This window comes from Silene latifolia, chromosome 10 (assembly GCF_048544455.1).
Source record: "Silene latifolia isolate original U9 population chromosome 10, ASM4854445v1, whole genome shotgun sequence".
Taxonomy (NCBI): domain Eukaryota; kingdom Viridiplantae; phylum Streptophyta; class Magnoliopsida; order Caryophyllales; family Caryophyllaceae; genus Silene; species Silene latifolia.
In genome coordinates, this window is record NC_133535.1 from 40,563,509 (window position 1) to 40,580,863 (window position 17,355).

The window sequence follows — 17,355 nt, forward strand, 5'->3', positions numbered from 1 at the left end:
AAGTTTTGACCTATAGTTTCAACCGAGATTTACTTAAGAGCCTAAATGGATCATTTACTTGAGAGCCTAAATGAATCATAATGACATACTAATTATGATCGAGTTGCAAAGATTGATATACCGATATCTTCATGGCCTAAGTTTTAACCGTGCAAATGTCATTGCTTAACCTCTCTATGAAATGGTTAAACCTCCTTTCAAAAGTGGTATTTTGCGAAGGACGTATTCTAGATATTGTTTATAATTGAATAATGACATTGCTACACATCATTATGACATGAGTGTGTTAGAGATTTAAAAATCTCTTTAAGGTTTAAGATGAGACCACTTCAAAATAAGTATTTTGAAGAGATATGATGGGAACATATATGGTTCTATCTTAATGACTTGGCAAATGCAATTCTTCGATTTAAATTCCTTAAAAGTTCCGATTGAGAAGTCAATTTCGAAACATGTGGAATTGAGTGGGAGTTTGGCTATTATCATGTGAAGACATGGAATTTAGTGGGAGCAATCATTTTTGAAAAGTAATAACTCATCACTCATTAAAGAATGACGAGCTAATACCTTCCTTCATAACGGAAGATTTGAGTTTTCAATTCTGGATGAAAATTGACTAATGATGAATCCAGTTACATCAGGGATGTTGGATTAGTATTGAGAGATACACATCACATCAACATACACATAGGTTATTCATATGAATGAAAATGGAATTACTATCGGCAGTCATGGTCATTCATAGAACCTAAGAACTGTTGATTTCATGATTATTAGTAACTAATGTTTCCGCCATTAGAATTATCATGTACATGTCCAAATTTGAATCATATGCATAAGAGCATGATGATTGATGGGCGAGCCATAATATAAACGTCATGAATTCTCAAGTAGAATCCGATGAGCGATTTTGATGTTTGACGGAATACTCTTTTATGTGACAAGAGGTTGCACATATGAATGAAATCCGAGCACATGTAGGGATTTATGAGAATCCTAAAACTTTCGAGCTAGAAAGAGAAATAAGAAGTTGTGGAAAGACACTTAGTTGAACAAAAGGTTGCTTAAAATTTAATCTTTCCAAATAAGCTAGGACTTGACAGAAGTGCTAGGCTAATCATCTTGACAATTGTTGTAAGATCCTACAAAACATATACCTAGTGCATTATGTGTGGATGAAATACTTGATCAGTACAAGTTATGTCATTTATCACAAATTCGTTCGTTATGTGATAATCGATAAGAAAGTTCTTTCAAGTTAAAGAACCGAAACCAAGGTCGGGAACCTTGATGTGTACTTGGTAAGATTCATGCTATGAGAACATGAATGTGAAGGAGATTGCAAGTATAAGAAGTTTTGAACACATGGACACATGACATGTTAAAATTCTATTGCAATCAATAAGTGTTTACACTTAGGATATACATCACAAGGTTGTAATATGATATTGACTACCCAAGTGTGATGTCGACATTTGTCGTTTGAGTTATTATTAACTCACCTTATACTTTGTTACATCCAAACGGGTTGTGAAGACAATTGAACCCCGTTAAAGTGAACGCGGATTAACATAGTATTTGCCCATAGTCACTTGTATGAGGTGACATCTCGAAGTGACTAGAGTGTGAGGCGATTGATGGCAAGTTCAAGTGCCATAGAGTCATGTGAGATGACTAGTCGATCACATAGGCAGATTGTTAGGAACATTTTGTCGGGCCTAATGACCGCTTATAGAGTTCTGGCAAATTTATATAGCCTGGTCGTGGCGAGAGCTACTATAGTATTCAAAATGAGTCGATTCTTTTGACTAAAGACTATTCACCTAAGATAGCACAGTTTCAGATTAACTTTGATTTGTGTTACTACGACCTTCGTAAATGGGGTCAAATGGGCATATTTTGGGTTATGATGGCTGTGGCTAGTCGAAGGGAATGAGTGCGATAGGAATTGTCCACCCCTAGTCAGGGTTATAACAATATCTCGGGGCCACTCGAGGAGTAATGAATCGAAATGCGTGGCCACGCTCGGATGACATCCGAGTGGATAAATCCGGTCAATCAGTTATTCTCCAGATCGAGGAAACCACTCTCGATATGATCACTTGCAAGTACGACCTGAAAGACACCTTGCATTGAGTGGGAGATAGTAATAGGACAAGAGAATTGGTGACGCACACTTGTCGAGGACAAGTGGGAGATTGTTGGAATATGTGTCCTCCGACAATAATGCGATCACGACTGTTGATCATGATGATCACATGTTTAAGTCTCATTAAAATGAATACAATTGGGAAGTAATATTGTTACTATCAACTGGTCAACATATATCGGTAATGATTGGCTGACTAGAGTTTGACATTACTGTCGTATGACGGTGGTGATCAGTTGACCCCCTAGGTCATACCTAAAGGGCAATACTCTTAATTGATTATTTAATTAATCGTATAATGTTACAAGTTAATTAAATTACTTGAAAATTGACGGACGATTTTGGAAGTAAAATTTACGTATCAAATTGAAATGTGATTAAATGAGATACGGTCTGAGTAATTGAATTGTATCATTACTCGGATGAAATTATTGTTTAAAGAAACAATCGGAATTGAATGATTTATTATAAATACAATAAGTTGTGATTTATAAATTGGTAAAATATTTTGGCACAAGTAATTATGATATTACTAAGTCGATTTTTGTATGTGACGTATTTTTATTAATACGTTGATTTTTAATATGTTGAAAATACATAACAAATATATGTGACATGTGACATGTAACATATAGACAATTGACAAAAATAATATGGGATCCATATTATGTAAAGTGCCGAAAATTGGAGGAGTTTTAGCTTCATATTGTGTTTATTTTATTATTAGTAAACATAATGATTGCTAATGAGAATAGGCTTACAACCCTAGTGTGCATTGTTAAGACCAACAAGGGCATGCATTGGGTGGGTGTTCTTCCCTCCTCTTCTCCTCCTACCCGGTTTTCCAAGAGGGCAAGGCAAGGGTTTGTCTTATATTTTCTACATACACTACCTTGTTTTAGTTAGTGTATTATTCCATTCATTCTAATCATCCAAAATATTAGTTCTAGTGAGAAGAAAAATCCTCTCTTCTTCTCTCTTAAAAACCGAAACTCATAAGTGTTTTATAAAAGTTTTGGTTCAATTTTCTACTTAGATTAATATTATACTAGTAATTATAATATTAATTAGATTAAGTGAAAGCCTTGGGTATTAAGCTTAGGGAGAGATCTTACCCTTAGATCTTCATTCTTCCATTGGAAAAGCTCAAGAACAAGAAGAGAAAGGTGATCTCTCTTGTGCCCTAAATAGCCGAAATCTACAATGTAAGGACATGATTTCTCCTCTATTTATATTATTGTTTGCATGCATAAGATCCGTTTTAATTTTATGACAAATTAGTTTAGACATATATGAGTATGTTAATATGTATATGAATCTACATTTCCTTCAAGTTTAACTTTACTAATATGACCGTTCAGATGCCCGATCGTAATATATCACGACCACTAGGAGTAATAGAGGACATACCTGTAAAGATCGGGAGTTCTTTATTCCTGTAGACTTTGTGGTTCTAGACATCCCCGAGGACACTCATACCCCTATTATTTTAGGGCGACCATTTTTATTTACTGCTCGTGCAGTAATCGACGTCGGGGGAAAGACCCTTACATTTCAGGTTGGAGACGAGGAGCTGATAATTCATCAGTCCAAATCTCGTAGGGCTCCCATGCAAGTTCAACCTTGCAATGCCATACCCTATATTGACTCAGATAAAGACACTCCAGCTGACTATGTTGAATATTGCGCTGCTATTGTAATACCTCCGCTTTAGACTGAGAGCGAAAAGGAGGACCATTCTATTGTTTTCCCTGCTGCAGGTGCAGATAGAGTGGCTGCTAGAGATGCTATTGGTCAAGGTACAGTTAAAGTCAATCAAAGTGACGGGAACACTGCCAATGTCGATGGGAATGTCAAGAGGAAGAAGAAAGTTAGGGCGTATGTGGATGCCAACTATTCTCCTTCCATCAGTTCGAATTCAACATCGTGGCGATCGGAGATGATGGTCTGAGATGCTGAAGGGACCTCCTCCAGCCAGAAGCCCTCTTGTGTGCTGTTATAGTGTTTTGGACGATAAGCAGGGAATGCCCCGTTGTATTATTTTGTAATTTTGAATTTCCGTTATGACATTTTAATTGCATTTTTAGATTTTTAGACAATAGCTTAGTTAGTTTTAGCGAAAACCGACTATAGACTGCAGGTTTTTCATGTGATTTGGTATTTTTGGGAATTGTTTTTGCGTGTTTCTATGCAGGTTTGGGGAAGATAAGTCGCATTGGGACGTGTTCCATAAGAAAACACCTCGATCTAGTACTTTTTGTACTCGATCGAGAGGATTGCCCAACAAAAGAACTCGATCGAGTGGTTTCAGTTACTCGATCAAAATGCCCAAATAGAGGAGTTCTCGATCGAGAGGATGTTTGTTCGATCGAGTGGATTGGATGCCAAAGTCCTCGATCGAGTGGTTTCAAATCACTAGATCGAGTGAATATGCTTATTATACACATGAAGTTTTTCTTTTCGAATTCTATTTTCATTCTAATTTCTTGCCTTCTTCTTTATGCGATACCTTGTGCGAAAACCCCCCAAATTCCTCCTTTAATCTTCCCTATTGCCAAATCAATCACCCACATTATTTTCCTTGGGCCTATTTCGACATTAGTCCCCTAATTTCCCCTTAAAATTTGTCTTTGCTGCTTTTAATTCGGGTAATTAGGGTTTTGTTCGGGTTTTGCTCAAATCCGATTGTTTCTTAGGATTTTTGTCGATTAATTTGCATATTCTTGTGGGTCTTCAATCAAGTAAGTGTTTCCCTCCTCCTTTTGTTGATTAATTGCTATTTTTCGACCTGTTGCAAGGATTAGGGTTCGAAATTTTTTTCGTTTTTCGAAAAAATTAGGGAAACTATGTTAAATTGTTTGTTTGATTAGCTTTTTACCTTACTTGATTGATTAGGATGGATAGTAACGCAATGTCATCATCTAGTTCGATCGTTGCCCCATCCTTGACTGAGACGGTGGCCCCTGCTGCTGCCACCGTCGTTTCTGGTTCTACAGCTGCTGCCACTGTGTCTACTACTGCCGGTACCGTTTCTTCTACGGTGACGACCCCTGTTGCGTCGTCACCAGCTGTCACAGCTGCTTACCGGGCTGCCCTAGTACCTCGCCCAGCTACTGGACAGGCTTATTCTTCGGGTACTAGAGGGCGTGGACGAGGTTGAGGACGAGGCACACCTGCTGCCGAACGTGTCACGCTCCGTGCCGATGAGTCTCTTGACCCGCATCCTGACTTTCCCGAGGTACATTTCGTTAACGCATTTCCTCGTACCCGTTTTTATGATTTAGAGAGCTGTGACTTCGCGTCGACTAAATTCTTGTGTCGAAATCACTTGAGAAGTTGAGTATTTACGAGCCTGTAGTTGAGATTTTGAACGGGGCGGGGATGTCTGGACTGATCACTATGAGTACCATGACCTATATGGGGCTCACCCTTGATTTTTTCAGCTCCTTTACTTTTTCTCCTGCTGCCTACGCCACAGACCGAGACAGCTCTTGTGTCTCCTTCCGGTTGTTTAACCGGACTACGACCTGAACCCTAGCCGAGTTTGGTAGTAGGTTCGGAATGTCCTCCCACGGTGAGTCGGACCCTCCTAGGAAGGTCCTACGTATTCTTTGGAGGACCTTGGCACAGACTTCCTTTGAGGACCGCAGACTCGCTCATGTCCACCTCCCCCCGGCCCGTTACTCTTTGCGTCTCATTGGTGGGACGATCTTTGGCCGTAAAGAGCCCAACAACATTAATAATGTTGAGTTGTCTATTCTTAGGGTCTATCTGAACATTGATAGCGAGGGTCCCTTTGTGCTTAACATTGCCTCTTTGACTGCTCAGTATTTTAACACTGTTGGAAAGAAGAAGTCGGGCACCATTGTCTGCGGTGGCATAGCTACCTTGCTTGCCCGTTCTATCTTCCCTGACTTCCCTCGTGACCTGGCACATGTCGATACTGATAGGTACCTAGATCTCTCTACCATGCTGTCTATATTTTGGCTAACTTCTGACCAGCGGACTTGGAAGACTTGTGGTTCCTTGTCCGAGACCTTACCTTGCACCACCCTACCCCGTTTTGTCCCTTTGCCTACTGTTAGGGGTAGGATACCTCCACCTTTTCCCTTCTACCACCTTCCACTTGCTCCACCTCCTACTATTTCTGCTTCTAAGAAGCGGAAGAGACCTGAGACTGGACATGGATCGACACAGACCACCGAGGCTGGCCAGTCTTCCACGCCCACGCCCACGCCTCAGCCGATCCCTATTCCCACTCCTTCTTCGACACAGCCGGTCTACCCGGCTAATTTTATTCCTCCTCCACCTTTTGAGGCGTCCGAGGTCATTGACCAAGGGCGCCGTGACAGTTTGCTTCTCGAGCTTCTTACCAGGCTGGCTCGTATGGAGCGGGACATTGCACTTACCTTGTTCCCTCTGTACGAGTATCACATGAGACGAGGACTCCCCGTTCCCGAGGGTTGGCCACACCCTTCTTTCTACCGGTACCCGGAGGAGAGGTACCCGTAGCCAGCCAGCGAGGCAGATACATCTGAGGAGGAGTAAAGAGTTCGAGCTGAGGAGGGGAGGAGGAGGGAGCAGGAGCGAGATCCCGACTACACGGTGGTGGGAGAGGAGGACACTGTTGACGAGTAGCTACTGGTCTACTCACTTCCCCAGTTTTCTGGCTGGTTTGGGGAAGTTCGTCATTTTGTATGTACTTCTTGCTCTTTTATTTATTTTCGTCTTTTTTTTATTTTATGTTTTTCATTCATTTATCGGTTGTATTTATCCCTTTCCCATTATTTATCTGCTGGTGTATGCTGGAGGACAACAAGGGCTTTGTCCGTTTTGGTTTGGGGAGGGTATTGCATCCTTTGAGTCTGCATTTTGCATTTGTTTCTGCACTCACGTTTACTTTTATGTTTGCATTGAATTTATTTCAAAAAATTCATTAAAAAAAACTAAAAAAAATTAGAAAATTTCAAAAAAACTCAAAAAAATATTCACGTTTCATTTTGCATATAGGTTGTGTCGGAACGGTCGATTTCCATGATGAAATTGCACTTTAACTTGTCTTATCGCTTAAGCCTTGCATCTAATTGGCAGTTATTAGTTTAGTCATGCGCATATCTACGAGTTAATGTTGAAAATATAGCTGACTGTGTAGACTTGACGTGATAAATTGGCAACCTACTTTACAATTTCTGAGTTTTAGAGCCATATAACTGGTGACATTCATGACCGGTTCATGTAGGAATTGAGAGTAGTACTCCTTGCATAACATGTTCATCACTTTTGAACTTTTATGAAATTCGATTGCTTGTCATTTGCATACATTCGGGTTTGTGGTCGGTGTCACATGCAGGGAGATGCTTACAATATCCCTTTCTTTCATTTTTACCCATTTAGCTCCACATTAGCCAAATATAGCCTTTTTGACCCATTAGCTACACCCAAATTTAGCCTGCCTAGTCAAGCTAGTTTAGTGTGATTTTTGTGGTATGTTTCATATTGTCGCGAGTTTGGCTCGTTATTATTTGTACGGAGTTGGTAGAAAAAGAAAGAGACGTGGAAAAGAAAAAGCAAAAATGAAAAACGTGAATCACAGTGAAGAAGAGAAAGAAAGAAAAAAGAAAAAAGAGAATTTGAAATAGAAAATAGACCCTATTAAAAAAGGGGAGTTTGTGACGGTCTACTCCTCCGTTTTTATTTGTATATTTTTGAGGAGATTGTGTATTGGGTAGTGAGTTTTGTGCTAAAGAGGGGCACTTGTGTTTGATTTTTAGACAGCTGAGAATTGGATAATCTCAACTGGTCCTGTTTAGGTGCTAGCTTGACGCTTTACCTCCACATTTCCATAATTTGTTTTGCCTTTTCTTACCTGTAACCTCACTTTCCGATATTTTTTGTAAGCCCTCGGTTGTAACGGACATTGTTGGTTGGAATGTATGTATGGTACTTGAATCGTCTATCATTTTTGTTGCATGCATGTTATATAGTTCGCAGTTTAGGTGAGTGACTGTCTTCTCTTTCTCTCGTACACATATACTATCCACCATTTGCTTCATGAGAGAAAAGTGACCAGTGAAAGTCTGATTTTAATGGTCTTGCAAGGTTGACAGGTCAGCTTATTTATAGACATCATACAACTCGTTTGCGTATTGACTGTTGTAGCTATAGTTGTTAATTTTTGATTGCATTAAAATGGTCTAAGTGGACAAGTTATAGCTAGCTCTGAGTTTTCACATCCGTTTTATTAGTTTGCATTTAGTTTACTCGAGGACGAGAAAAGGTTCGGTTTGGGGAGATTTGATACGTGCAATTTATATAGACTTTTTAGCCTCTTATTGCACGCATTTCTATGCCTTTTTCTATCGCTTTGTATTGCAAAATGCCCCAAATTGGCTACTTTGGTTTGTTTTGTCTTAATTGCAGAAATGGACCCGGAAGTAGCGGAATTGTCCCTTATTCGTCCCAATTAGCATGCATTTTAAGGAGACGGAGATCTTAGAGCAGAGGTCGTACCTCGGGATGCGTGAAGAGAGGTTAATGGAAGCTGCCAAGACGAGTTGAGGGCTGATGCATTGGATTTCTACTCGATCGAGATGTTCTGGAGTTCGATCGAGTGGTTTGGCAGGAACTGAAGGTCGATCGAGTTGTTCTATATACTCGATCAAAATGTGTTTTTATGGGAATACTCGATCGAGAGCTTGAAGTGTTCGATTGAGAAGATTTGATGGAGAAGACTTCGATCGAGTAGTCTGAAAGTACTCGATCGAGTAGTTTGTTGTGTTACACGGGTTTTAGTAATCCGTGATAGGTTTGATTATGTTAATTTTCGCTCCCCTATATAACGGAGTCGTGATTAAGTCATAATTATCTTTCATATCTCTGAACTACTACTTACTTCTACTTAATCTCTCTCATACTCTTAATCACTTCTCTACTTCTATCAATCACATACTTTTGCTCTTAATTACGGTGTATTGTTCTTTACGCCGGATTCATTTGGATTGTAATCTTTCTTTTCCCTTAATCTTAATCTTAATACTTTGCTTGTTTTTATTTCTTGTTCTCTTATTGTTATTCTTGTTCTTGTTTAGTTCATGCTTGATCATCATTCCTTTATCATGTCTCTAATTAGTATGCTCTTTGTTGTTATCGTTTACTGCTCTAAGAACATGAGTAGCTAATTTCCCTATATTAGGATTAGGGGATCCATGGTAGAATTGTGACGATGTAGTGAATAGACTAGACGATTTACATGTGAGAATCTGTCACCGTAGCAATATAACTGTAACATATTTACTTGAGTGCACGCTTCTAAATAACATTAATTTGGTTAAATTTGTTCCTGGATCGGAAGATTGGAATAAACAGACCTGTTATGAACAATAGACTACCCTAATGAGGACAGAAGTTAAGTTAGTGGAAATCTAGGGTGATAGCGGACCGGAAGGACCTTTCCCTTGCCCTTCTCACAGTAGATTGTCTAGGCTATTTGCAACCTAGTCGATAAACTACCATGGTGAACCGAAATCTTGACATACTCTCTCGTATCTGATCATTTGTATCTCATTTTCTCACTTTATTGCTCTTGCTTTATTTCTCTTGCCTTTAATCCTTAGTAGTTTAGAAAACCAATTTTAAAACCCCTCATTTGTGAATTAGATAGACGGACTTCTAGATAGACATCTTGCCTCCCTGTGGAGATCGACCCTACTTATCACTAGCTTCTGTTAGTATATCTAGGTATTTATTTTTGGTACATAACAACCGTATCAGACTCCAAGCTCCCGTTTCGTTGAGGGCACTAACACGCTATATAAAAATTTAGATGTGATAGTCTCAATTGAAATACGAGCCAATAATATAAAATGAGCTTAAAGTATTCTGAAAATGTATCAATCACCTTAATAGATTTCCACAATGGCCCCATCCTTTTCACTTTTATTTCACCACCCGACATTTTGTACCTTTTTAGGGAGCTACCATACAAAAATTTATAAGGTTAGTTATAAGTGATGCTCATATATGCTAGATAAATAAGAATGATTAAACTACCATACTTGCCTGAGAACTACCATCTTCATATACAACTTGCGACCTACTTTAAGGGCAGCGGAGTCAAACTCATATTTGGAATACGTTTGTGGAGAAATAGCAAGCAGAACCCAATTCTTAATGCATTTAAAACATAGTAGCGGACTCATAAAATATTGCAGCAAATGGTTTAGCCAAAACTCTACCATCTAGTCAGCAGTAAAGTATTAGAATACATTGATTGATCTAAAATGGCTGAAAGAATCAGTTTTACCTATCAATAATTGGGGCCAAGATGAATGCATGGCCATTTTTAACTAACTCCAGAAATGCTCTAGCAATATACGCAATTGCAATCTCAGCTTTTTTAATCAATTTGGCATCTGTAGTTGCATCAGGGCATAACCATCCTAACCGAGGCTGGGTAATGGCTTTCACTAGATCATCTCGAAGTGTTGCAAATCCAAGACAAAAACAAGGGCAAACCCGCCCGAACCCAACCAACAAAAACACTCCACAAAAATCTCACAGAAAAACGACTCGCCCTTCTCTTCAAGCAAAAGACGAGTCGAAACAAAAAAACCACCCAACACCTCAAGGCCCACACGAGGCCCGCAAAACAATGACCAAAAAACTACCGACACAAATGGGTATTTTTCACAGCTCAAAAAGGAAATTTTACGCCAATTCGGGCACAAATCGGTCAAAAATTCAAAATACGACCACAACAAAACAACGTGATTCAATCACGTCTCAACGTGACCTAAACTACCGTTAAGGTCCATTTCATGACAAACTGACTCAATTTGAGCTCAAACAGATGCTTATTTCATCAGACATAAGACCGTCGCAAAAGGCAAAAACCCAAATTTTACCCACAACACCCAACGATGGTTCAATATGGCAAACACGGTCTTCCCCGACTACAATACAACCTAGTGGGGCCTACAACTCAAGCAAACAAACTTGGCATTGTGAAATAAGATGGTTTCCTCGTCTCATTCACATTTTTCGAGCTTAGGAGGCGAGAACGGGGACAAAAATGCAAACTAAAAGCACCTCTATACTCCTAAACAGGTTTCTAACCTAATGCAATAATCAATTTCACTCGAAAATAGGCTAAACAAAAATGCCCAATTTAATTTTTTGAAAACTTAGGGTTTCGCCCTAATTCAATTAACCAAAAGACAAACAAATTCAAATGGATTCAAGAGGATTTATATACCTTGAGATGACATGATGATAAGGGCACGAAAACAAGCAAGAAACAAGGTCGAAAATGGCGTCCTTTTTCGGGTTTTTTATGTGTTTGTGTCGAAGACGAAGGTGAGAATGGGGAGCTTCCTCTTCTCGCGTCTTTTTACAGAAAAAAGGGAAGTTCCTTTCCTTTGCAGATCTACTCGCGCCTCATTGGGGTGTCCCCTACACATTCAGTGGAACTTTGGGCCTTGGCCCAATTCCGCACACAAATCCACAAATTTGCAACGGCGGCAATAAAAAACAGTCATTTTTCAAATACAAAAACAAAATAGTGAGATTCAAACTCACTATTTCCACAAATTTGCAACGACGGCGTTAAAAAAACCGTCATTTTTCAAATACAAAAAACAAGTAGCGAAATTCAAAATTCGCTATTCTCACAAAATTTTCAACAACATGTTCCAGCCTCCAACGACGGCGTTAAAAACCATCATTTTTCAAATAAAAAAAAACAGTGAGATTCAAATTCGCTATTCTCACAAAATTTCCAACAAACGGCAATAAAAACCGTTATCTCTCTTCGAGATTCAAAATTACCGCCAACCACGGGAGCCAGGTTCACGAGCCTATCCCTTTTCGGCGCCACAAACATCCAATATAAACACCGAAATTTCCCAACAGGATATCGAAGACTTCCCCACGGAGCCCACTAAACTTAAACGACCTCTCAAAATAGGCCCGTCCAACGCGACTATTTCCCACATTCAATATAGTTGGCGAGCCGCACAACGCGCATTCAATATGGCTGGCGAGCCTCACTACGCACATTCAACGCGGCTGGCGAGCCCCTTCATATCCGCAAGCGACTGGCGAGCCTTTGTCCGCAAGCAAGAAACGACTCAAGGACATATCCCGAAGATGCCTCAGGTATGACTCCTTCTTATAGCCGGCGAGCCTTTGTACGTAGTCTAACGGACTTTAAACGACCCGCATGGACAGTCGACATGCTCTAAACTGTTCCCGACGATAGGTCCTTGGCTCGTATTCTTGAGTCGCCTTGGTGTCGCCCTTCCCGATGGCAGGTCCTCGGCCAGAACCCTTTCGAGCCGCCTTGACGTCGCTTCGGTCTCCAGGTTGTAATCTTCGATTGGCCTGGGGGCTATACTTTGACTTTTGCCCTATCCAAGCCTCAGTCAAAGTGGGGGCTCTGTAGATATCCAGTATCTGTCGAGTCTCCAACAAACACCCGATGATTATCGGACTACAACATGCTTAGGAATCGCAGCGTTTGATCGATAGTTTGTGTACAACTATATGTCGGAAAACTTAAAACGATTTCGAAAACAAAACATTTCAAAACTTTTCAAAAGTATCTGGAGTGTTTAATACATGACAACGGCGTCACAATGACACTAACTAGAGTCAAAACCGACACCAGACCAAAAACCGACTCAAAAATTCAAATCCCGACTCCAACAACGAGTCAAACCGAGTCAAACACAAAAAAACCAAACTTATCAAGACTTCCATGTTAAGTATTTCCCATAATGCTTCATGGTCAAGTACAAATCAAGTTCATCCAAAACATAGGATAGAACAAATCATGATTATAATTGCGTGATAGTGACAAGACACCTCAGAGACCCGCGAAATGGCTCGCGCCTCTTCGAGCAGCCCATGCGGCCACGTCGCTCAAAACGCACACAACCACCCATTTCTCTATAAATACCCACCTTCACACACCATAACACTTACGCGAGTATCCACCGCCTCATTTCTCCCTTAAAATTCTAAACTCGACTTCTTAAGTCACAAACCGACACGTGTTTTCGACCTACCGATCGAAAACACAAGCCCTACACATTGTTTGGTACCGTTGATGCCCGTCGTTGTGTGCACCAAAAATAAATTTATAATTCTTAACTACAACTATAGATAGCGGTAGCAGGGTCGAACCACAGAGAGGCAGATGTAATTATTAGTTGTCTAATTTCAGTCCAAGGTAACAATGATGCGGGGGTTTGATTTGATTTGATCTATGACTAAAGGCAGTAAATGAAATATAGACTAAAAAGACGGATGAAAACAAATATAAAAAGGGTGCTAAGATGGTCGGTTCAGTGTAGTTTCGGCAGCAGCATACTAAGTAGGTCTGAAATAAATACATGAGGCGGGAAAACAAGAGGTCCTCTCGGTCCACTCTCAACAAGTAGCGTCTTTCGATCTCGCTACGGGTCCCTAATATCACTAGTACTGACTTTCGTCCTGAAAAGTGACTAAAAACCTAAACTCTACCTATCTTTCGATCTCAGCATAGTTTAGTCATTTTAATTGGTGGTCTGACAACCTTCCCTATCTTTCTTTTTTTTTTTGGTGGAAATGTGAGAAATATATTAAAACATAGGAATGAAAGTTCACCAATTACAACCATTTAGCACCACAACTTCTACACTCTAATACAAGAAAGAAACAACTATACTAGCCGCTTCATTCTACACCAGTCTACAATCTGCTGCTGCATTTGGCCTTCAAACACCATACTAAGCCTCAACTTCAGGTCCTCTCTAATGCCATCTATCATCTGCTCAGGCCGAGGAATATAGCACTCCAGTCTACAGGTATTACGAGCCATCCAGATATGATAGTAAAGTGCCATTACCACAGCACACTTTAGAAGCCGAATCAATAAAGGAAGCCTCCTGTTTCTGAGAATGAGTTCACCAGTGCCGAGTCCATTATTATCAATTTCCAACCAGCTTTTAAGAATAGCAAAACACTTCTTTGTATATCCACATTCTGAAAAAAGGTGCTGATGGGTCTCAGGGGACACACCACACAGAAAACAAGCTCCAGCCAGACAGATACCCATTTTTGCCAGTCTATCAAGTGTTAATAATCTGCCCTTTTGAATCAACCAGGCAATAAACATATGCTTTGGATAATTGTATCTATTCCATACCATTATCCTCCAACTCACTTTCTGCTCATTACTTCTGCATAGCCATTGATAACCTTTTGCAATTGTATATGCATCATGAGAACTTTGCCATAAACCATCTGCAAGGGCCTCTTTAAAAGAATCCTTCACAGCACATACCTTCCCTATCTTTCGATCTAATGGATCAGTCATTTCCTAAGCATTCAACTAGTCGCGTGCACTCGATTCGTCAAATAAAGAATTTAAAACAATTAAAACGAAGCAAAACCTCACGTGGCCAGTCGATCGACCAGGGTGTACGGTCGATCGACCGGCATGCGATTTCAGGTTTACATAGTTCTAATGCCGCCTAATCTACAGATTCCCTACATCCTAGCACGATGAATTTAGCTACTCATGATATTGGTAAAAACAACAACAAGATTAACGAAATAGACTACTGAATTCATGCTTAAATAGTTAAATAACAAATAACAATAAACGATAATCGGCTTCGGGAAACTAACTAGCAATTCTATACTATCAGCGAAATATAAGCAACGAAACTGAATAAGAGCAGGAGAATACCGAGCGGAATTGCAGAGAATAAAGATCCAGAAACCGAATGCAATTGTAAATTGTACGAAATAATATTGAAAACCCTAATTATTTGATATTCTAAAACCTAAAAAAAACTGAATGAAAACTAAATAAAACTGAATGATCAAAGCTTAATGTCAGGTTACGTTATATAGGAATATAACGTAACATTATTCGCAAAACCTAATACACATTGGGCTTCCTTATTCTCGATCTTTTTGTTTGCGTCAGAGTAGCGGCTTGGTCGATCGACCACTGTGACCGGTCGATCGACTTAGGTAAGCTGAACAGGAGTTCCTGTAAGTCGGGCTCTGGTCGATCGACCATAGGGTCCAGTCGATCGACTAGAGTAGCTGATAATCCGCTTTTAATTCTCGTGGATTTGTCTTTCGGACCTCGAAATGCGCACCAAGTTCGTTTCTTGAGTAAGTACTTCACGTCAAATGCTATGCAAGGTACTCGGGGACGGATTTAGCTCAATATCTACTCATTTCCGCATAAATCTGCAATATTACATAAAAATATGAAAGTAGACGAAATGGGGCAAATAGTAGCATAAAACTACACAATTGAGCTCTGAAATGCGTGTAAAATGAGGTGTAAAACATCATATAAATGACACGCATCAAACTTCCCCAAACCAAACCCTTGCTTGTCCCCAAGCAAGAACTAGACTCGATCCTAAAACCTAATTGGAACGAGTTCAATCTCAGAGCGAAATGCAAACCGATTAGCCTAAACCAATTTAATGCAATAACTAACAATCAATTAGCAATGCGAACCATGCAAACGAGTTATGAAGTCGTCAAAAACTGCTGAACCGTCAACTGTAGAGACTTATCAAATTGGACTCTCACGGGTCGCTCAAATCACTCAAATAAGCACAAGGTGAATAATGTATAAGATAGAAAGAATTCATTTTGTGATGACTCTCACCTAACTACGACCTATAAGAACATGCCTGCAATCTAATATGAAAATGATCTCTACAACCGTACATATGCATTCCAACCAAACAGATGACCATGACACATGCCGAGGTAAATATGGATATGTGAGGTAATGGGTAAGAAGAAGGCAAAGATAATTATGGGATTGTGAAGGTATAGGTGATCAAGCTAGTACCTAAACAAATCCATATGATAGCATCCAACTTCTTGCTCAAAATAAAACGTGTGCTAATCATAGAGCACAAATCTCGCAACCTCCATAAAAATCAATCAACTCCCCATAAGATACAAGTGCAACATGGGAGCAAAAATCGCCATTTGAATAAAGACTTTGAATTATGCGATTGATTTTTTTTTCTCTTCTCGGGCGTCAGTCGATCGACCAAGATGGGCAGTCGATCGACCGTCCTCTACAGTACAACATGCGTTTCTTTTCTTTCTCTTTTACTTTTTCGAATCATTTTTCTTCTCTTTTTTTTTTCTTTTCTTTGTTTCTTTCTTTCCTTTTTCATCTTCCCAACATCATCTCAAAATGAGCATTAGCTACCAAAAATGAAGTAACAATCCCAAGAACATAAACTACTAGCTTGACAAGGGCAGGCTAAATGTAGGATGTAGTAACGGGACAAAAAGGCTATTTTTGGCAGTGTGGAGCTTATGGGCAAAAAGAACAAAGGGGACCTCTACCACATGTGTCAACAAACCACAAACCGAATGCATACAGGTATTAAGCAGATCACGTTCATATTTATGCATATTTATGTAACATGTCTCATAAGGAGTACTACTCACAATCTAGATAAACTGGTCATGAATGTCACCAGTTATAGGCTCTAAATCTCAGAATATGATGTAGTTTGCCAAAAATCAAAGTCAAGTCTCAAGCTCAGCAAGATATTTAACAAAAACTCGTAGATATGCATAAACGATTCTACTAATAACATGTCAATTAGCACGGCTTAGGCATACACAGATGAAAATGCAATGTCATCATTCAAATACTACCGTTCCGACTCGACCTATATGCTAAAATAGACGTGCAATTTTTGAATTTTTTTGAATTTTCTGTATATATAAGGGAAAATAAACAACAATGCAAGACAAAATGTAAACGTGAATGCAAGCAAATGAAATGCAACGCAAAACCCTTCCCCAAACAAATCGCACAATGTCCCCATTGTGCAAAATCATATATAAAGAAGCAAAGGAAATTGGGATTTTGCGAGATAATGATTAAAATTGACATAAAGAAAGGACTCGGAAACTCACAATACTTTAAGCGCAGCAAAAGGAAACCTCCCCAAACCAGCGTGAGCTAGGAGGTTTCAGTAGCTAGCAGTGCTACCAAAGGTACCTGAAAAGACAACAAATACCACGCGTAATCTCGAGAAAGCAAAATTGGGACGGTAAAATTATGTGCGGAAATGATAAAAACAGAAGAAAACAAAAATTAAGCGGAGAATAAAGTGAAGGGAATACTCCCTTGTCTCCGTAAATCGATCAAACACAGC

At 39.6% G+C, this 17,355-nt stretch overlaps 1 protein-coding gene across 1 annotated transcript; it reads right to left on the reverse strand.

Moving 5' to 3' along the window:
- Positions 1-13,850: 13,850 nt before the first annotated feature.
- LOC141607488 (uncharacterized) lies at positions 13,851-14,507 on the reverse strand. Its single transcript, XM_074426841.1, has one exon. The coding sequence runs from the start codon at positions 14,505-14,507 to the stop codon at positions 13,851-13,853; it is 657 nt and encodes a 218-aa protein (XP_074282942.1).
- Positions 14,508-17,355: the final 2,848 nt, after the last annotated feature.